At 45.1% G+C, this 21809-nt stretch overlaps 3 protein-coding genes across 4 annotated transcripts in view; all 3 read left to right on the top strand.

The window, feature by feature from the left end:
• LOC133474500 (zinc finger protein Xfin-like) overlaps nt 1–21673 on the top strand; it is a 31020-nt gene extending 9347 nt beyond the window's left edge. Inside the window, exons 4-6 of the mRNA XM_061766292.1 lie at nt 6811–7692; nt 15148–16141; nt 19250–21673. Coding sequence (XP_061622276.1) covers nt 6811–7692; nt 15148–16141; nt 19250–20105 — 2732 coding nt within the window. The 3' untranslated portion in view covers nt 20106–21673. The remainder of the gene's footprint in view (nt 1–6810; nt 7693–15147; nt 16142–19249) is intronic.
• Nucleotides 2758–10802, top strand: LOC133469563 (gastrula zinc finger protein XlCGF8.2DB-like). Of its 2 annotated transcripts, none has more exons than XM_061756783.1 (3): nt 2758–3431; nt 6811–7692; nt 9320–10802. In XM_061756783.1, the coding sequence occupies exons 1-3, from the start codon at nt 3413–3415 to the stop codon at nt 9571–9573; spliced, it is 1155 nt and encodes a 384-aa protein (XP_061612767.1). In that variant the 5' UTR covers nt 2758–3412; the 3' UTR covers nt 9574–10802. The 2 variants fall into 2 exon arrangements, with proteins under 2 accessions (XP_061612767.1, XP_061612775.1); XM_061756791.1 differs by having other exon boundaries at nt 2759–3431; nt 6811–7850; nt 9320–9451.
• Nucleotides 11211–16532, top strand: LOC133469590 (gastrula zinc finger protein XlCGF8.2DB-like). Its single transcript, XM_061756837.1, has 2 exons — nt 11211–11627; nt 15148–16532. Exons 1-2 carry the CDS (start codon nt 11615–11617, stop codon nt 16170–16172), a joined length of 1038 nt encoding a protein of 345 aa, XP_061612821.1. The 5' UTR covers nt 11211–11614; the 3' UTR covers nt 16173–16532.
• Nucleotides 21674–21809: the final 136 nt, after the last annotated feature.

Genomic DNA, 21809 nt, shown 5'->3' with positions numbered 1-21809 from the left:
AAGCAAATACAATAATGTCCCTTTAAATCAATTAACAGAGCATTATCTGACAACTAACCAGTTGTACTTCTCGTGAACTCCTGAACATTTACAATTGGTATCGAAAGGAATGTGTCCTTTGTTGGGGCCTGACTTTCTGTCCATCGCTGACGGCGTACGGACCTCTGACCTCTGAACCTCTGCCTTTCTTGCCTGCTCCACTTGAGATCACCGGCGGCCTTCGGCGAGGTCTCGAGCAAATCCAATGTTGAGTTCTTTGCAGACAGCATATGGCGTTCGCTACTTCTGCAGCTCTCGTGTGTTTGTCTTCTTCCGGTGCGCCGCATGATGATTTGGCGTGGACCGATGCTGTTGGCGCTTCCGAGACGGTGCACGGAGTCCGTGATGAGATGCATATTCTCCTTCCAGTGCGGCTTTATCTTGCCAATGATGGCTGTGACGGCGTCCCAACCATTTTCTTTTCCATCATCTGTTCTTCTTTTCATCGTGCCCGCATTTTCCACTTTGAGTTGTTGCGTTTCAGTTTTCAATTCTTTATTCTTCTCTTTGCATTCATTCAATTCAACCGCTTCGGCAATATTGGCAACGGTTTCCGCGTTTTACCGAAGTTTTCAATCATGGACGTCAACCTGTCGAGTTTTCCTGAAACGGCGGCGCTGTTTTCATCGTCCGCATCTCTTTTCGGCTTCTTCATTGGCGTTGTTGCTTTAGAAGGAGAAGACAGGACATTTTTCTGACCTTTGGCCTCGGTTTCCATGCTTTCTCGATTGCAGTAGGCATGCATTGCGAGCGCTCCTCTTTTATCTTTATTCATCGTTGTCGTTAGTCTCCACTGTAGTTTCCATAGCAATGGTTTACAGCTACTTTTTTCAAAAAGCTCTGGACTTCAACCGTGCGATGGAGTTCTAGAGACTGAATCTCGGTGAGGTTTACGGAGTATTGCATTTGATTTCGAACAGTTTTTAGGGTGCACTACCCGGAGCTATCTAGAACACGTCCGCTCCCTCTGCCATCTTGCCAGAAGAAGACGAGGAAGAAAAGTTTGCTAGCAGTAAGGCAAAATGCAGAAGAACCGAAGAAGAAAGGATAGTGAGAAGAATAAGGTCCTTGTCCCATCCAAACCCAGACTCTCTCTCTGAGGAGGAAACATTGGAACTCGGCAACCTGCAAATCAAGTTGGATGAGAGCAAAAGGTGGCTTGAAGAAGGGGAGCACAAGTCACACTATTTTTGGGAACTTGGAAAAACGGCACTCTGATAACAATAGCATGAGTAAACTGCGCTTACTGCAGACGACCACAGTAAAAATCCATTTTACCCAAATGTATATGACTACATTTTGCCAATCCTCATCCGATTCTTTTTTGAACTCGTTGACAGTTACATCTATTGCGAAATGTGATATGATGCACCGAGCATTCGTGAAGAAACAAAGAATGCCATCTATCTTAAAAAAAAACAACAACAACAAATCACCAGGAACGGATGGTCTGATCTTTGAAGTTTACAATTTTGGATTTCCTCATGAGTTAGCACCTTTTTGGGTTTGAAGTCATTGTCGAGAGCATAGAAAAAGAACATCTGCCAACCACTGTGACACAAGGGTTGGTTACGTTAATAGCCAAACCCGACGAAGACACGTTACGTATTGACAATTGGCGCCCGATTTGTTTGCTCAAGAATGAAATTGCAAGATATTTGCCCTGGTCTTGGCTGAAAGACTTAAACTGGTGTTGGATTCAATAATCGAGGAAACGCAATCGGGGTTCATGTCGAAACGTCACCAATGCTAGGTTAGTACCGGATTACCCAGAGTTCATTGAGGAGGATGGTTTGATTTTGTTCTTAGATTTCTACCAGGCTTTCGATACGGTGGAACATCAGTTCATTTTACAATTGTCAAAGACATTTGGATTTGGCAACTATTTCTCCACAGCTATCAAAACCCAAAATCGGGCAAGGCTGCCCCGCCTCCGCATAACGTTTCCTTATTGTAACACAGCTCCCAGCAGACCATATTAGGTTTCGTGCTGTGAAAGGTATTTCTCTTTTTGATCGAGAGTTGATCATATCTCAATTAGCAGATGATACCACTTTATCTTTTTAAAAATGAAAACCAAATTCCGGTTGCCATTAAAATCATTCAGGAGTTTTCAAAGGCCTCTGCTCTATCTCTGAATATTAATAACCTTGAAGTCATGGCCATTAAAGAATGCTCTAAACCTACGCTGGTCAATATTCCAATAAAAAGTCTGTTTTCTTGGAATACTAGTTGAAAAAGATATTGTATTGGGAAATCAATGATGTCATGGGGATGGACTTCTTCTCACTTATGAAGAATTCCCGTCAAAATATAATGTCCCAGTTCCAGCTGGCTTTGTTATGGCGCCACTTGCAAGAAGTTCTCAAAAAATTCAAATTAAAAAAAAAAAACGTGACGCTCGGGCTACTTGACCGAACGATCAAATGACTTTGTTCTCTCTGCTGCCATCTGGTGGAAGAGCATTGCATTGTTCCGCTTGAACCAAGATGCATTATTTGTAAAAAAAAAAAAAAAAAAAAAGCATAATTTTGAATATATGATTCAAAATTAAAATCAAATGTACTATACTCAATGAAAATAAAATTAAACTTGTAGTACATCTATTGTTTCTACTATCTTAATTGAAAACTTCGTGAAAAAACATACAACCAAATGAGTAAATGAATCATTCGAAAATGATAAATGACTTACATCTGCTGTGTTGTTACTATCCAACCATCCGTTTTCTGTAGCTCACAAGGGTCACGTGTGCTGGAGCCTATCCCAGCCATCTTCGGGCGAGAGGCGGGGCACACCGCCGACCAATCGCGTTCCCACGCGGAGAAAAGCCACGCAGGCACGGGGACAACGTGCAAACTCCACGCGGACGGCGCCGGGATTGGACCCGCATCCTCAGAACTGTGAGGCGGACGCTCTAACCAGTCGTCCACCGTGCCCCCCCCCTGTCATCGAATTGACGGCTGTCGTTCTGTGACGTCACGAGCCCGTCGTCCTATCAAGTCAAGCGAAAGGAAAAATGCGGAAGTTAGCGAGCAAGCAGTCGCCGACTGGCGGTCGAACGCGAGCGACAACTTTGGACTTTTCCACGTCCGTCACCACATTTGTCAATATCCGACATTTGTTTCGCTCTTCGTCTCGGTGCACTTCCAAGCGTCTCCGGCTGGCGCTCGCACGCTAGCGTCAGCGGAAGTTAGCGAGCTGCTAAAGTGTTGAGGTTTTTTGTTTGTTTTTGTTTTGGGTGAACGCGCGCGAGTTTGACAATCGGATAAGTTCGGATGGGTGCAAGCGCGCCGGCGGACGGCGACGAGGAACTTTCCGGAACAAAAAGACAAAAGAGGAGCGGCGACGTCGTCAACGGGCGGACGCGCAGATGGACTCCGACTCACGAGGTCGGTCTCGCGTTTCCAAACCCTTTATTTTTTTATTTTTTCAATGTACAAATGCAAATCCGAAGCCGCATTTGCCGCACCTCTGAACATTCTCTTAGTTTATTCAAAGACGAGATCCCCGACGGAAGGTTCCTGACCTTTCCGACATTTGGAATTGAATTGGCTCCCTAAGTTTGAAGGATTTGGATGTTTTTTCCCCCAATAGTTGACGAGTGGGTTGCCCAATTGTATTCTTATTGCCCTCGGATTTCGGGATCTCGATGTCGCACGCCGACCTTTTGTTGACATTGTAACGCCGTGAGCATCCCTTCCTTATGACACAGCCGCAATGAAAACAACAGAGGATATGGCGCACATTGACTTAGTGATTTATGACATATTTTCAATTCGGATACAAGACACATATTGACTTTTAAAGTTCCATTCCACATTTTGTTGCAGACTTTGCATCTTTTTTGGGCCAGGAGTGTATTTGTGGGCCGGGCCAGAGCGCCATGCTTTGGTTTCCATGACAGTGAAGCACAAGGTTCTCTTTCAAACCAGACTAAAGACCCTTTGAGAAGCGGCATTGCTGTGACGCTTCATTAGCCTTGGCAGCTCCGTCTTCCCCTAGCAGGCCCCCGAAATCTGGCAATTTGCTAGCCGTCACCCGGTCGTCGACGGGTTTCTCGCCCGGTTCTTGTCCCTCGCGAGCCTGCACGGCTCCTCTCCAAGTCTGCCAATTTGCGCTCACGCTACGACAAGCGCAATCATATTTCATTATGATTGACACCCACACCTGGAAGGCCATCTGCAATTCGGATAAAGGCTGAGCACCCGAGGAGCTTCAGCTGGTCTCGACAAATCCTTTCGATATTTCACGTCTTTTTGCATTTTTTTGAAATAGTTGTGTTCGAGGGCCATTTTAACCTCCGTATTTCTGAGCCGCTCCGCCTCAGTGGCATTTCTAATCCCAAATGCTGGCATCGCCCGGGCGCCTCTCTGTGGTCTTTGGCGGCTTTTTCACGCTGACTCACGTCGTTCCTTCCCCCCACGTGAGACGCTAAAATCACAGTTCCAAAACGTACAAAACGGATTCAAGTCTGGACTTTGACGAGGCCGCTCCGAAACCTTCATTTTTTAAGCCATTGAGAAGTTGACTTCCTTGTGTGTTTTGGATGGTTATCCTGCTGCAGAACCCGAGTTGCGCTACAGCTTAAGGTGACAAACTGATGGCTGAACATTCTCCTTCAGGATTTTGTGTTAAGGCGCAACATTTATGGTGCCATCAATCACAGCAAGTTGTCCAGGGCCTGAAGGAGCAGAGCAGCCCGAGACCATCACACTACCGCCACCTTGTTTGACAGTTTGTATGATGATCTTTTTCTGAAATGCTGTGACATTTATGCCAGCTGTAATGAGACACACACACACACACCTTCAAAAAGTTTGACTTTTATCTCGTCAGTCCATATCATATAATCTCACAAAAGTCTTGGGAATCATTCACAAAATTTGACAAGCCTTTATGTTCTGTTCGGTCAGCAGTGGTTTTGGCCTCGGCACTATGCCGTGGATGCCATACTTGCCCTGCAGTCTCTTCCTGATTGTTGTGTCATGAACTCTGACCTTAACTGAGGCAAGGGAGGCCTGCAGTTCTTTACAAGTTGTCCTGGGTTCCTTTGTGGCCTCCCGGGTGAGTCATTGCTTTTCTCTCGGGGTAATCTTTGTAGGCCGGCCACTCCTGGGAAGGTTCGCCACTGTTCCACGTTTTCACCATTTGAGGTTCATGGCTCTCCCTATGGTTCGCTGGAATCCTCAAGCTTTAGAAACGGCTTTTGTGCCCCTTTCCAGACTGATATCTGTCAATGACTTTATTTCTCGACTGTTTAGGAATTTCTTTGGATCGTGTCATTTTGTGGCAGCTTTTTTTTTTTGGATCTTTTGTCAGACTTGAATTTGTCGGGACTGATTCTGTTTTACGTGATTTCTTGATTGATCCGCCTTGGGTGTGATCAGTGACAATTAACCAAAGGTTGGGATTTAGCCACAATGAATTCACGATTTAACAAGGCGGGTCATAACTTTTTCACACAGGGCCAGGTCACTTTGAATAGTTTTTTTTTTCTTTAATAAATCAAATCACCATGTAAAAACAGCATTTTAAGTTCGCTTCCGCTATATCTGTCTCAGATTCACGGTGGGCCAAAATACAAAATTGGGACAACATCGCGGGGCAAACTCAATATTTCATGACAAATCACTGCGATGTGCATGTTTCCCTTCTCTCCAGAAATGTAGCGTTGAAGTTTATCATATGACAACAAACTTAAAACACTGAATCTGCAATAAACAAACACGAGAAATCAGATTTGCGATAAAACACATCGCTGGTATTTGTTTGTTGTCTTGTCTTGAAATAGAACACATGAATTCTTTTGTCTCTCCATCTTCGATGTATCGATCTCCAGCTACCTTTCTTTTTGATGTCAATCTTTTTGCAAAGGCCAACGACAAAAAATAAGAATGTCCTTCAATAGAAATCCAAACTTCAAACGATTAACAGTCCCTGCCTGGGAGTCGATGAGCGACAGTAGCGCTTGTTGTTCGCTTAAACTTGAACCGTTTTATTTTCCGATCGGGAGCATGCTCTAGCATCGATTGGCAGATAGCGTTTACGAAAATCTAACCCTGACGCCACGGCGAGCGCGAGCCGCGGAAGCACTCGCGGTGACAGAAATATTTGGCCCGAAGACGACGAAGCCGGCCAACTCTGTGGGTTCACAGCAACAATGACAATTTATCCAATCTGGAAAAACTACCGTCTCCATTGTATTTGTCGAACGATACGTCCATGTAGTAAGTATCATGATCGGCCGGGCGCTAACTGAAAAATAAAGCCAAGTAAAAGGAATTAAAAGTGTGTTTCTTGGAAGTAAAGCACGTACACACCTCCATGGCTGGGTTTGCCATGCCGAAACCCAGCGGGTTATTATTTCCTAGTATTGAGCCAATCGATCGATTACCATTTAAAATGATTGAAATCGATGTGTTTTTTTTTTTTGGTTTTGTTCCCGGAAGGCTAACATGTCGAGCGCAGATAGATGCAGTTGGATCGTTGGAATATAAATTGATACTTCGATATAATGAATAAATCATTAGTAGTGCCATGACAAAAAAAAAAAAAGCTCATTTTCTCTGCTTTTCCTCAGAAACCGGTGTTTTTGGTGAAACCGACCCCAAAAGAAGACAGTCTGCACTTTCTTTTGGTAGACTCGTATTGACCCAGAACACAACGTTCTGGGGGTCTTTAAAGATCAGGCAGTCAATGAGTTCATTGAAGTTTCCAACTCTGAAAATGCTTTTTGACGACGCGCGTTTGTCTTGTTGTTTGGTGCAGACGTCCAGCAACTCCAGCCAGAGCTCCCCCACGTCAAAGAGGAACAGGTGGACGTGGACATCAGTCGGCAGGATGGAGAACACGTTGAGGAGGAGGCCCACACCGGCGAGTTCCCGGTCATCCGAGTCATTGTGAAGGGTGAAGATGAGGAAGATGAAGCTGAGCTCGGGGAGAAGAATAGAGGAACGGAAGCAGGCCACCTCTGGGATGACGCCGAGGACTCCCGAGGCGAGCCGGCAAGTCGGCCCGACGCCTTCGAATGTTCTCAGTGCGACGAAGCGTGCGGCGAAACGTCCGTCTCGATGGCGCGCACGAGGAGTCGCGCGGAAGACAAAATCTTCATCTGCCCGTTTTGCGGCAAAAGCTTCCACCAGCAGGAGAACTTGATGGGCCACACGATGATCCACACGGGAGAGAAACCCTTCGTCTGCTCCATTTGCGGCGGGAGCTTCTCACTCAAAGGTACTCTCATGATCCACATGAGGACGCACAGCGGCGAGAGACCCTTTCCTTGCTCCGTTTGCGGCGAAAGATTCTCCCAGAAAGTCAACTTGACGACACACATGAGGACGCACACTGGAGAGAAACCTTTCTCCTGCTCGGTGTGCGGCGAGAAATTCTCCCAGAAAGGAAACTTAATGAAGCACATGAGGACGCACACCGGGGAGAAACCCTTTCCCTGCTCAGTTTGTGGTGAAAAGTTCTCGCAGAAGGGAAATCTGGTGATCCACATGAGGACGCACACGGGGGAGAAACCTTTTCCCTGCTCTGTGTGCGGTAAAAGGTTTGCTCTGAAAGGCAGCTTGAGGAAACACACCAGAACGCACACCGGCGAGAAACCTTTTGCTTGCTCGGTTTGCGGCGAGACGTTTGCGCAGAAAGGTAATTTGAACATTCACGCCAGGAAACACACGGGAGAAAAACCCTTCAGCTGCAACGTGTGTCAGGGAAAGTTTGTGAATAGAAGTCAGCTTAGCAAACACAAATGTGCTCGTGACAACAACAGCGCTAACTGAAGCCAGGCCACGTCAAGGGCGAAGGTAATGAGCAGCTTTGACCTTTGCTTCTTCTTTCACGCGGAATGGTCGGTTGAAGTCGACCCACCCGCCAATTTTCTGCCTCCCAGGGTCGTATTAGAAATGTAATAGAGCGGAATCCTGGCAGTTTGAAAGGGATGACAGAAATTCCGGACAATTTTACACGCACACTCGTTTGTCAAGCTCTTTTGTGTCGAAAGCCGCTGTCACTGTCAGACAACTATTTGATATGTCACATCAGACACTGACACTGATGTCGTCTCGCATCGAGCAATTACAGTGACTAGCGACCGCCAATAGCGAAAAAGGTTTGTGATTGCCCATGGAGGCCACACAACGGTTGCAACGGACAACTTTTGTCCGAATTACGCTCCGAAAGGCACTTCAAATTCTTTCCCTGGCATCGAGATGCCAACAGCGAAAAATGGAAGATAGATCACAACTGAATCAGAATCAGAACCGGAATCGTCTTTATTTGCCAAGTATGTCAAAAACACACAAGGAATTTGTTGGAGCCGCTCGAGTACGACAACAGACTGTCGACTGGCAGAGAAGGCTTTGGAGACAGAAAAACGCAGCACGGAGAGTCACTGAGAAGTCAAAGGTTACCGGTAATGACCTCAAGGCATCGTTGCCCTCTACAGGCTGCCATTCCTCATTGCAGTTATCCAGAGGCTCGATGATCACACATAAAGTGCACAAGACCCTCCCCGACCCACCCCCGATAAAAAAAAAAACGACATTGATTGCATTGCCACGGAATGAGTTAACTTGATTAATTTGTATTTAGGAGAGTAATGATTAGAAATCGGAGAGAGCCAAGAGATGAATATAAGCCAAATATATAAGCTTTCCCAGATATTTTCAAGACTCATTTAATATTGCCTTATTATTTAATTTAAAAGTAAATGGTTAAGATGGTTGGAGAAAACGATTACTATATTTCTCTCCAACCATTTGAGTCACTTATGCACCCAAAATCGAAACTCTGTGAGCAAACGGTTATTGCGTTGTGAGACAAATTCATGTCGTTAGCCTCTATTGTGATCAGTTCTCAATTAAACGTCGTTCAGCGTCTCTTGAAGGGAAAGAATTCACAGTCTTGCAGTCATGTCACTCGATAAAGACGCACTTGAGCGTCTGGCATTCGTTGATGCTTCCACCCACGATTATCTGGCGATTGCAGCTGTTAATTGGATCTTGATTACATTGTTAACTCTTCAAAAGGGAAATGATTCTGTGTCATTTTTTTTGTTCATAGAAAATGATGGGCTTGGCTGACTGTGATAACAGTGACTTTTTTGCATGCACTGTAACAATGCGCACGCATTTTCTTTTTTCGTGGTTAGTGCTGTAAACATACTTCCTGTGTTTGTGTTCTGTATTAAAAAATAACACTCCCACTCTAATGGTGACTTTGAACTTTGACCCAGTATTGCATTGTTTTCAAAAACTTTCTCAATTTTCATCAGCTGTGCGCGACATTGACTCACATCCCGGCGAAGTCTTCACGGGGCCATTGGGGTCACCGTTACCCGCTCTTGGCTGCCTCCTTGAGACTGTGGTGGTACTGCAAGCCGCCTGCCTGCAGACATATTTGATTGATTCATACTTGAGAGATGATGCGCGGAACTGTTTTTTGAAAAAAATAATTGCACTTACTTTTTCGACGATTCCTCCCACTGCACTCGGCAGAAGTTCGGACAATCAACAGGAGATGAAATAGAAAAACTTTAAATAGTTTGGTTAGAAATTAACCATTAATACTCGGTTGAATGTTGCAGTTGCAGATGTGTGTCATTTGTTTTTGTTTTTGTTTTTTTCTGTTACACCGTGTGATACATTTTATTGCTGTGACAACAAAAGTAGCGAAATTATTTTTCCTTAAACCGGTTTTTACTTTTGCTATATTTGATCTTATTGTGTTTGACTTTGTTATAGATAATACTTGATATCGCATTATTTTAGTTACAATTTATTTTCCATAATGAAAGTTATTTTATTTTACTTAATTTTATCGTACCTGTTTTATTGTAATTTAATGTATTTTATTTTGTTACTATATATCACATTACTTTGTTAAACTCTATTCTGTTTCCTTTTATTCCAATTTATTTGACTTAATTTAAGTAATTGTTTTACGTAATTTATTGTACCCGATTTTTTTCCACCCCTTCATTGTATTTTACTTCATTTTACCAAACTTTTATTTGAATGTATTCATGTATCATATTTGATTAAATTTCATTTTACATAATTCTACTTTGATTTTATTTTATTTTATTCTAATTCATTGTATTCCTTAAATTTGACATAATTTCAATCATTTTCTTGGATTCTTCATTGTTTTATTTGACTTGATTGTACTTGATTTGATTTTTATTTCTATTGCATTCTATTTTACTTATTTAGCTTTATCTTACTACATATGTTATGTATTTATTAGGTGATCATGTATTATGTTTTATTACGTATTTATTTTGTATTTTTAAATGGAGCTTTTCTTGTATTTGATTTGACTTGTACAGCCGTGGCCCAATGGTTTCCACCGTGGGGCATCTCGGTTCAAGACCCCGACCGGACCATCCGGCTGCGGTGTCCTCGAGCGAGACACCGATACCCCGAAATGCTCCCCGGGCGCTTCGGCTGCCCCCTGCTCCAGTGTGTTCCACTAACATGCGTATGTGTATGTGTTCACTGTGGTGGGTAAAATGCAGAACAAATTTCCTATGCATGCATGCATGCATGTTCATGACAATAAAGGTGATTCTTCTTCTTATATGTTAGGTTACTTTTTATGGGTTTATTTAAATTTATCTTTATTTTATTTAACATCATTGTGTTTTACTTTGTTTTGCGTGATTTATTGCACCTATTTTTTTCCCCTTTGTTTTTTTTGCTTCATTTTACTTAACTTTTATTTGAATGTATTTTATTTTTCCAAATTTCACAAATTGTATTGAACGTCATATTTTATTAAATGGGTTTCATGCACTTTATTTTACATAATTGTAGTTTATTTTACTTGATTTAGTTTCCTTCACTTTATTTTATTATTTTTTTTACATTTTTGGACTTGATTTTGTAAAATTGTTTGTTAATTATTTTATTTTACGTGATTTCGTGAGTTTTATTCAACTTTGTTCTGCTTGACTTTATTTGATCTCACTTAATTGACATTTAATTTAATTAACTTGATTTTCTTCCGATTATTTACTTGCTTTTATTATCTTCCTCCTTAGTTAGATTTCTTTCTTTCATTTGTATTTCGCCATCAACACCAACTTTTTGTGGGCAGCAACAACAACCTGTCAAACCAGGACGCGGCCGTGTGATGGCCAATCTCTCCGCTTGGTGGCAGCATTGTAACCCCGCGGATGGTGGATGCCCTAAAACTCAAACGAAGAAGAAAAGGGCGGAAGTGGGCAGCGGCCCGATGTCCGTACAGAAGCGTTTCATGTTCATGTCAAGATTCTTCTTTATTAACATTTTTCTCCCATATAAACATAGACACAAGGAAACTTTGTCGTTTTTGTTTGCGCGCAAAGTGCGCTTGGAAGCTTCTCCGACCGGCTTTGCTCGTCAGTGGCGGCCAACAAGACGCGGAACTTAGCAGCGCGTGCTAACCCGCGAGCTAACGATGAAACAACAACAAATGTGTCGAAACATTTGTCGTGTTCGAAGGAACGACAGCAGACTGTGAGTAGGAACTTTCTCGAACAACAGACGAGAACCACGACGTCGTTGTCAACTACTTGGACGCTCCGATGGACACACAAGGTTGGTTCTTTCACAGCTTTTCCTTTGGGCTTGTCCTCCTTTTCCATGTCAGCCTATCTCCTGCATGCTCCTCTCCAACACCAACCGCCCTCACGTCTTCCCTCACGACATCCATCGACCTTCTCTTTGCTCTTCCTCTCGCGCTCTTGCCTGGCAGCTCCATCCTCATCCTCCTCCTACCAATATACTCACTAGTTCTCCTCTGGACGTGTCCAAGCTCTTTTCTAATTTTATCCAACCTGGTCACTCCGAGAGCGAACCTCTCCGTCTTCATTTCAGCCACTTCCAGCTCTTATCAGAATCGGATTCGTAACATTCTAACTTCTCTTCCACTCCAGACTTCCGCATGCAGTACCACAGTTCCTCGATGGGTACTCTGTCATAGGCTTTCTCTAGATCTACAAAGACACAATGGAGCTCCTTCTGACCTTCTCTGTACTTTTCCATCAACATCCTCAAGGCAAATAATGCATCTGTGGTACTCTTTCTAGGCATGAAACCATACTGTTGCTCGCAAATACTCACTTCTGTCCTGAGTCTCGCCTCCACTACTCTTTCCCATAACTTCATCGTGTGGCTCATCCACTTTATTCCTCTCGGGTTCCCACAGCTCTGCACGTCACCCTTGTTCTTAAAAATGGGCACCAGCACACTTTTCCTTCATTCCTCAAACATCTCCTCACCCGCTAGAATTCTGTCACTACAGCCATTTGCATCCTTTTTGCAAAGTCTACCACCATCTGTCCCTCCAAGTTCCTTTCCTGGATGCCGTACTTACCCATCTTCTACTACTTTATCACCCCTGTTTCCTTCACCAACATGACCCTCACAATCTGCACCAATCACGACTCTCTCTCTGTCTGAGATGCTCCGAACTACTTCGTCTCGCTCCTTCCAGAATTTCTCGTTCACCTCTAGGTCACATCCTACCTGTGGGGCACAGCCGCTAATCGCATGACACACAACACCCTCAAGTTCAAGTTTCAGCCTCATCACTCGATCACCTGCAAGACATTCTGAGCCAACTCTTCCTTTTCAAATAACCCCTAGTCCATTTCTCTTCCCATCTACACCGTGCTCAAATCATTTCAACCCTGTCCTTAAATTTCCAGCCTTGCTGCCTTTCCACCTGCTCTCCTGGACACACAATTGATCAACCTTTCTCCTTATCATCATGCCAACTAGACTTCACGCCGATCTGATCGGTTTGATCGGTATCGGCCAATAGTTAGCATTTTATGCCGATCGGCTTTCATGTCATAATTCGTCATTGATCGGCTCCGCAAAAGACACGTGGGCGGTGTGGGACAGACAACAGGTAACGCCCGATCAGACGACAAGACAAATTGGCTCTATGTCAGAGTCCTGCAATAAAATCTTGTATTCCGATACCACAGCCTCCCGTTTTTTACGATCATTTGGCTTTATCTTGTCAACTCAAATGCGACCGGATACACTCGTCACCGTGAAGACGACAACGAGAGCGGAGCGCGCCAACGGTATTGTAAGAACAAAATGGGGGGAAAAGGTGTGTTGGACATCTATCAGTCTGGAAAGGGTCACAAATGGTATTTCTAAAGATTTAGGATTGCAGCGAACCATAGGGAGAGCCATGATCCCCACATGGAGAAAACATGGAACAGTGGCGAACCTTCCCAGGAGTGGCCGGCCTACAGAGATTACCCGAGAGAACAGCAATGACTCACCCAGGAGGCCACAAAGGAACTCAGGACAACCTGTAAAGAACTGCAGGCCTCCCTTGAGAGTTCATGACACAACAATCAGGAAGAGACTGCAGGGCAAGTATGGCATCCACGGCAGAGTTCCGAGGCCAAAACTACTGCTGACCAAAAAGAACAAAGGCTCGGCTCGTCTTACTTTTGCCCAAAAAACATCAGAAAGACTTTTGGGAGAATATTATATGGACTGATGAGATGAAGTTGAGCTTTTTGGAAGTTGTGCGTCTGCCGTAAATGTAGCACAGCATTTCAGAAAACAACATCATGGCAGCAGTCAGACAGGGTGGTGGTAGTGTGATGGTCTCGGGCTGCTCTGCTCCTTCAGGACCTGGACCACTTGGTGCGATTGACGGAACCATGTATTCCGATCCTTTACGGACAATCCTGAAGGAGAATGTTGAACCATCCGTTTGTGACCTCGAGCTGAAGCGCACTTGGGTTGTGCAGCAGGATGGCGATCCCAAACACACCAACAAGTCAACTTCTGAATGGCTTAAGAAAACAAAATGAAGGTTTTGGAGCCGCCTGGTCAAAGTCCGGACTTGAATCCGATTGACATGCAGTGGGATGACCTTAAAAAGGTCATTCATGCTGGAAAACCCACCAGTGCTGAATTGAAACAATTGTGTAAGGACCAGTGGGCCAAAGAACCTCCGCAGAGATGTGAAAGACTCATTGGCAGGTCTAGAAAGGTTTAGGGGGCCATTACTTTTTCACACAGGGGCCAGGTCACTTGGAGTAGTTTTTTTTCCTAAAAACAGCATTTTAAGTTCACTTGGGTTATATTTGTCTGATATTTACATTTGTTTGAGGATCTCAATCATTCAAGTGGAGAAACTATGTAAAAAAAAAAAAGCCCAAGAATTTAAGAAGGGGGCAACTATTTATTCACAGCACAGTAGTTTTTAAATGAGGAAATTGTATTTTTCGTCTTGGTTTCCGGAATAGTACCAAGGACTAACGATTCGATTGCGATTCACTAGTAATTCGGTACTCTCAATGTGATTAGCGAATAAGGTTTTAGACGGCGAGTCCAAGCCCTACTTTCAACCTACCGTGACATCTCGTCCGTTTCTAGCCTACAGATACGTCGTACTACGTCGGAGCGTCAGGTTTCTCAACTTCCGACGTGTTGGCATTTCTCTCTCTCGCAATCGACACGACGAGCTGCCCGATTTTGATGTTCCGCTTAAAAGCTGAGCTGAGCTCAAATCCAAAGCGACGAACCGCTGCCATCTACAGGAATCTTTTAGTCATTACGGAGGGTGAGCAAGCTGAAATTCACAGACGAGCTGGGCGAGGCCCTTTTCCACCCCGACCGCTTGATAATTGTATCCAAAATATGTCATCCTTGATAATAATTACACATTGACATGATTTTTGACAAACAGTTTTAACTCCACTTACATGTTTGTGTCACAACAAAAGAACTGGAAGTATTTGTTTCCCCGTTCATGGCCCTTCGTCCCGGTGTCCGAGTTCCAAGGCGCTCGCTGCCGCGGAACAGGAAGTCAGCCATTTTGGTTTGAAGCAACAAATTCCAAGTCTCACGCGTTGTTAGAATGTTAGAAAAGAAAAAAAAAAAAGGAAAAAAAAAAAAAAAAACAGCCCCAGACAGCAGTTTCACCACTCGACACGAAATTGGTAGGGCATGACTGCGAAAACAGGATGTGTGAAAAAGTACTGCGAATTGAACTAAGATTGGCCCACTCCGGTTTGGTCCCTTGATTGTTGCTCGAGACTCGAATCTGTTTTGACATTCGCCTTCGTGTATCCTGCAGAAGATCTTGGGCAGTGGAGCGTGGACGAAGTGGAGCGAGCGCCCGCTTGCATCAAGGAGGAAGAGGAGGAGGTGGACCTCAGTCAGGAGGCAGGAGAGCATCTCCAAGGTGTGCGTGAGGAGGAGGAGGAGGAGGCCGACATCGGCCACTTCCCGCTGATTCGAGTCGTCGTGAAGGGCGAAGGCGAAGACGACGAAGAAGCTCAGCCGTCTCAGCTTCGTCGCAGTCGGAGCGAGTCGGAAGCAGACAGCCTCTTAGCTCCTCTGTCGGACAGCGACAACCGCACCGACGACGACGACGAAGACCCCAGAGGAGGTCGCGGCAGATGTCCCGACGACAACAAGCGCTTCAAATGTTCCGAGTGCCCAAAAGGTTTTGGCACGGAGAGAAATCTAAAAACGCACATGAGGACCCACACGGGAGAGAAACCCTTCATTTGCTCCATCTGCGGCGGGAGCTTCTCCCTGAAATGCACTCTCATGATCCACATGAGAACGCACACGGGGGAGAAACCCTTTCCATGCTCCGTTTGCGGCGAGAAATTCTCTCAGAAGGTCAATTTGACGAAACACATGAGGAAGCACACTGGAGAGAAACCTTTTCCCTGCTCCATCTGCGGCGAGAGATTCTCCCAGAAGGGAAACTTGATGATCCACATGAGGTGGCACTCGGGGGAGAAACCCTTTCACTGCCCGGTTTGCGGGGAACGCTTCTCCCAAAAGGGGAATCTGATGATCCACACGAGGACGCACACGGGAGAAAAGCCGTTTCCCTGCTCTGTTTGCGGTCAGACCTTCTCCCGCAAAGACATCTTGTCCAAACACACCAGGACGCACACGGGCGAGAAACCTTTCGCTTGCTCGGTCTGCGGCGAAAAGTTTACGCAAAGCGGCAACTTGAAGACGCACACGAGGAGGCACACGGGAGAGAAACCTTACAGCTGTCGCCTGTGTCACGTCAAGTTTGCGTACAAGTATCAAGTCAACAAACACAAGTGCGCCTCGGATATCGCCGCCGCGCACTGAACTTTCGCTCGTGGTTTTTCCACTTGGACTAAATCGCGTAGCCTTTTATCGCCGCCCGCAAGTCAAAGATACTGCGCTGTAGAACGTGAGGATGGCGATCCCAAGGGGACAAAATAATAAATACTTTTGTTATTGTATAGCATGTTGGTATTTTAGTGCCTAATGAGTAGGGAATGAATAGTGATTCCAAACGCAGTTGTCATGCATTTCCCTTCTCACTAATTGTTAATGCATCATATTTCACGTGCATATATTGTATCGGTATTGCTGTGACTATTCTGCGGTTACTCCAGCAAACATGCAAACTTTTTTTTTTTCTTTTTTTTTTTTTTTTTAATATATATGTATAATAAAATTACCAAAGGCTACTGCTGCTGTCTGGGCTTTTGTATTCTTCTCCTCTGCTCTTATTTTTTGTTGACGTTTTTGCAGTGAACTAAAACATTTAAGTTGTGAAGAGCAGTCTCGGTAAGGTATATAGAAAAGTTAAAAATTATTGGAGAAATATGAAAAATGTTCGAAAAGAATTCAACTTGAAGAAAAATTGGTGAAAATATAAAGGTATTTGGAAAAGTACAAAAATACTTGGAAAATATACAATGAGACTTTATAAATACAAAAAGAAGAAAAAATACACAAATGCTAAAATGTTTGAAAAAATGACTCCTGGAAAAAATACAAAATGTAAAAAAAAACAATTTTTTATATTAGAAATATAAAAAACATTCAAATCGAAGGATTAGGAATAAATATAATTAGAGAAAAATAAGACGAAAACAAAAATAGAGGGAAAGATACAAAATATAGAGAAAATATTTAATATAGAAGTAAAAAATAAAACTGAATATTTTTACAAAATAGGGAAAAATACAATCTGATTTCTTTTTAATTTTTTTATCCATACAAAAAATACAAATTATATATATATCACACACATTGCACAATTAATATAAATTGAAGAGCACAACAATTACACTATAAAACAATACAGTGTATAAAAGTCAATCGTAAAATATATTAGGAAAGATTTGAATGAGAAAAACAAGACAAAAATACACATACATTAGAACAAAAATAATTAGACAAACACGAATATAATGATATAAAATACAATACGGTGACTTTTTTTTTCATGTTTTTTTTTGTTCGACTTAACAAGTCTTGTCTGTTGTGGAGCAAAATGTCCAATGGATGGCAGCACTGCGCCGTTAAGGATTCAAGTTGTCAACTGCCCTCCACCGAAGAAGAAGAACAAGGCGGAAGTGGCCCTACGTCGCCTAGCGGAGGCCCACTGACCCCTAAAACACGAGCAAATCACGCCTTTTTTATCGGAATTCTGGATATTTTTTAAACTTTACGGGGCCTTTATTACATTTAAAGTCGATTCCGGTCCCTCCTGATCGAGCGCGAATCGAAGCGTTTGTGAAGAAGTCATTGGTAGTGTTGTAAATAAAAATAAAAAACAGCGGAGACGGAGGAGGAACAAAAGAGGAAAATCCCGAGGGCCGAAATAATACGAGTAACAATTCTTACCGCGGTTATTATCATAGGAATACATGACTGCCGGTGGGGCGCTTCAGTGGTAGCTCGCTGTCCCGTTCAGTCACAATGGAGCCTTTTGGATGCAAACAAATGACGTACAGAAGCCAAGCCGGATGTAAGTGCCGATTTTCCATCCACAATACACAATACATGCTCGCCAAACCAACTTTCTGTCATTATAATTGGAAGTTTACAACTGAAAAACTTCATTTCCTTTCGGCTTGTCCTTTTCCATGTCAGCCAATCTCCTGCATGCTCCTCTCCAACACCAACCGCCCTCATGTCTTCCCTCACGACATCCATCGACCTTCTCTTTGCTCTTCCTCTCGCTCTCTTGCCTGGCAGCTCCATCCTCATCATCCTTCGACCAATATACTCACGAGTTCTCCTCTGGACGTGTCCAAACATCGAACCTCGGCCGTCCCTCTGACGAGCTCTTTTCTGATTTGATCCAACCTGGTCACTCCGAGAGCGAACCTCAACATCTTCATTTGCTCTGCTTCCTGTTGTCTCTTCAGTGCCACTGTCTCTAATCCGTCTCTTCTTTCCAGTGCATGCCTCCATCTTTCTAACTGTTCCTCCAACCTGCTCCCTGCTTTCACTGCAGATCACAATGTCATCTGCAAACGTCATGGTCCATGGGGATTCCAGTCATCTGACAGCCAAACTATCACTACTGCAAACAGGAAGGGGCTCAGGGCTGATCCCTGATGCAGTCCCACCTCCACCTTAAATTCACAATGACACAATGTAGCTCCTTCTGACCTTCTCTGTACTTTTCCATCAACATCCTCAAGACAATTTAATGCATCTGTGGTACTCTTTCTCGGCATGAAACCATACTGTTGCTCGCAAATACTCACTTCTGTCCTGAGTCGAGCCTCCACTACTCTTTCCCATAACTTCATTGTGTGGCTCATCAACTTTATTCCTCTCGAGTTCCCACAGCTCTGCACGTCACCCTTGTTTCCTCCATTCGTCAGGCATCTTCTCACCCGCTAGAATTCTGTCACTGTGTCACTGCAGCCATTTCCGCCCTTTTTGCAAAGTCTACCACCATCTGTCCCTCCAAGTTCCTTTCCTGGATGCCGTACTTACCCATCACTTCTTCATCACCCCTGTTTCCTTCACCAACACGTCCATGACAATCTGCACCAATCACGACTCTCTCTCTGTCTGGGATGCTCAGAACTACTTCGTCTCGCTCCTTCCAGAATTTCTCTTTCACCTCTAGGTGTACATTCACGCAACTTTTGTTGTGATTTATTGCAAGAATGAATGAAAATAAACCATTCATTCAAATGGTGCAAACTACCCATTCAAGCCATTACACTTTCGCCTTTATACAATCATAGTAACGGTAAAGACGCGCACTATTATTATTTTTCTTTTGGGTGGATAACAACTGCCAATCATTGAAATATTCATTATCAGTCAAATGAATTGGTTTTCAAAAGCAAATTCTGTGGGCCACGTCTTTACCGTTATTGATCAAACGATGTGAAAATGACCCATTCTGAATATTTTCTTATGAGCACGGTGGAAATCTTCTGGTGTCCCGCAGACGTCCGGCAGCAACGGGAGACGCGTCCGGAGCGCTCGCACGTCAAAGAGGAGGCGGCGGCGTCCCCCGCCGTTAAACAGGACGCGTGCGGCCGCGTGAAACGGGAAGAGGAGGAGCCGGAGCCCTCCCGCGTCAAAGAGGAAGAGGAGGAACGCAGCGTCAGTCAGGCATCGCTCGCCGGAGTCGTCGTGAAGAGCGAAGGCGACGAGAAGCTCTCGGCTCCGCTCTCCGACAGCGAGGACGCGTCGGCGTCACGCTCTTCCCGCTCTGAAGACGAAGACAACCGAGGCTCCAAAGCGCGTACGAGGAGTTCCAAAGCGTTCGAGTGTTGCCAGTGCGACAAAGCGTTTGGCAGTAAGAGCAACCTGAAGAGACACATGGGCTGCCACACGGGGGAAAAACTATTCAGCTGCTCCGTGTGCGGGAAACACTTCTCCCAGAAGGGAATCTTGATGCGACACGCTCGCACGCACACGGGAGAAAAACCCTTCGGCTGCCCCTTCTGCGCCAAACGCTTCTCCATGAAGGGAAACCTGCTGACGCACACCCGAATTCACACCGGGGAAAAACCCTTCTCGTGTTCGGCGTGCGCCGCCAGCTTCACCGTTCGCTCGGCGCTCGTCCAGCACGCCAGGACGCACACCGGAGAGAGACCCTTCCCCTGCTCTTTCTGCGGGAAAACCTTCTCGCAGAAGGTTAGCCTGGCGACGCACGTGAGAAGACACACGGGGGAGAAGGCGTTCCGATGCCGGGCGTGCGACCGCAGCTTCTCTCACAAGTATCAGCTCGACAAGCACCCGTGCGCCGCCGCTCCGTCCGGACCCTGACGGGGAAATACTGGACTCGCACTCAGATGCACGCCACTTAAATGCTCTCACGCACTACTCACTTGTGTACGCGTTGCACGTGTGCACTTGCGTGTGAGAGCGTTTCCGTAGCGCGTGCAACCCTCAATCGTGTCCCCGGTGGCTTTTGACGTGCATTTGTCACGTGATGCTCACTAACATACACAAGTGAAACACTCGGAACGTGAAAACAACCACAGCGGCACGCACACTGTTGCACACGTATGCCAGCAGAGAACAAATCCTGAGCTTGTATGAGAATGTTTCACTTGCGTATGCCAGCAGAAAAAAAAACAAAAACTGAGTTCGCATGAGAGCATTTTATTGTCGTATTTTTGGAGCGTGCGAAAGCATTTCTCTCGTTTGCACTTGCGCACGAGAGTGAAAAAAAAAGCAACGTGAAACGCTTTGACACGCTCGAGTGATTATTTGTTTTCACCCGTGTGCACACGTCAAACGAGCTCACACGCTACTCAAAAGCTTTCCCGTCATACTGAAACGCCCACTTCCGTCGTGTACGCGAGCTAACGGGGCTTTACATTTTGGGGGAACTGTTTTGTAGCTCCTTGTGTGTCAGTGATAACCGATTATTTTGGACGATAGTGCGAAGGCGTGCGCTACTCGGCCGGGCGGGGGCAGTAGAGGCGCTGTCGGTTGGCCGCTGGAATGTTTTGCTGCCTGAAGAAGCAGAAGAAGACGTGGCGGGGCTCTCCTCGGAAAGGCGGTTCCGGAACATTTCCGCCTTTCGCACCGATGGAAATCGAGCGGCGTGCGTTTCGTCAGGTTAGCGGCCGGGCTAGGGAAGTTAGCGTGTCGGGGAGGGAAGCGGCTGGACTCGTGTGGTCGTGACGTGTTTTGGCAGTGCCCGTACGTCTTCGTCTCGCGACAGAGCGTCCGCTTTTTGTTTTCTGGGTCTTGCTGCAACACGTTTCGCGCTTTACTACATCAGATCGGTCTTCAAATAAATAGAAACGTGGACAAAAAAAGAACACAGGACTCATTTTTCTGCCTTCCCAAAGGAAAATATACATTTTTCCAAAACGCAAATGCATGCCTTCGTACAACATGAACGCATAATTCGTTCAACTCCTAACCACGTGACGATCACCTCAAATCTTCCTGCTTCTTCGCATCGTCCACACCGTTGCCTCAATGTCCACCCGGGCCGGTAGATGGCGACGTCCCACTGAAAAACAAACCAAACCCACGTCCTGCGCATGCGCACCCGGTCACTGGGCGGAAGTTAGCGAGCCAGCTAGCGTGCGTTTGTGCCATTTGCCCAACCTTCACCGCTTTATTCCTTTTTGTTTATTATTTTTAACGCAGCGTGGACGAGAACCAGCGACAACGTCAACTACTGGACGCGCTTTTCAAATCTCGCGTGGACTCGCACGCGTCAGCTTGATCATATACTTCGTACTTGATCACTGAATGCGATTAGAGTGAAATCGTTATTATGCCAAATAGATTTAAAATAATCACCGTGAATTAAATCAGTTCATCTTTTCGTCATTCGCGGCACTTTGAATAAATGCATTTGCAAAAGCTCACAGCTCTTCTCTTCGTGTGGGTGCTTGAGCCAACGTGCAACACTAGAGGTCGCCATTGCCGGAACAGTAGCCCACCGCGCGGTGCGCGTGCGCACTGAAAACAACTGCATCCGAATCGATTGTATCAGCGTAGCAC

The sequence above is a fragment of the Phyllopteryx taeniolatus genome, chromosome 2 (assembly GCF_024500385.1).
Source record: "Phyllopteryx taeniolatus isolate TA_2022b chromosome 2, UOR_Ptae_1.2, whole genome shotgun sequence".
Taxonomy (NCBI): domain Eukaryota; kingdom Metazoa; phylum Chordata; class Actinopteri; order Syngnathiformes; family Syngnathidae; genus Phyllopteryx; species Phyllopteryx taeniolatus.
The sequence above is the reverse complement of the archived record's forward strand: the minus strand, read 5'-3'. Positions and strand labels throughout refer to the sequence as shown.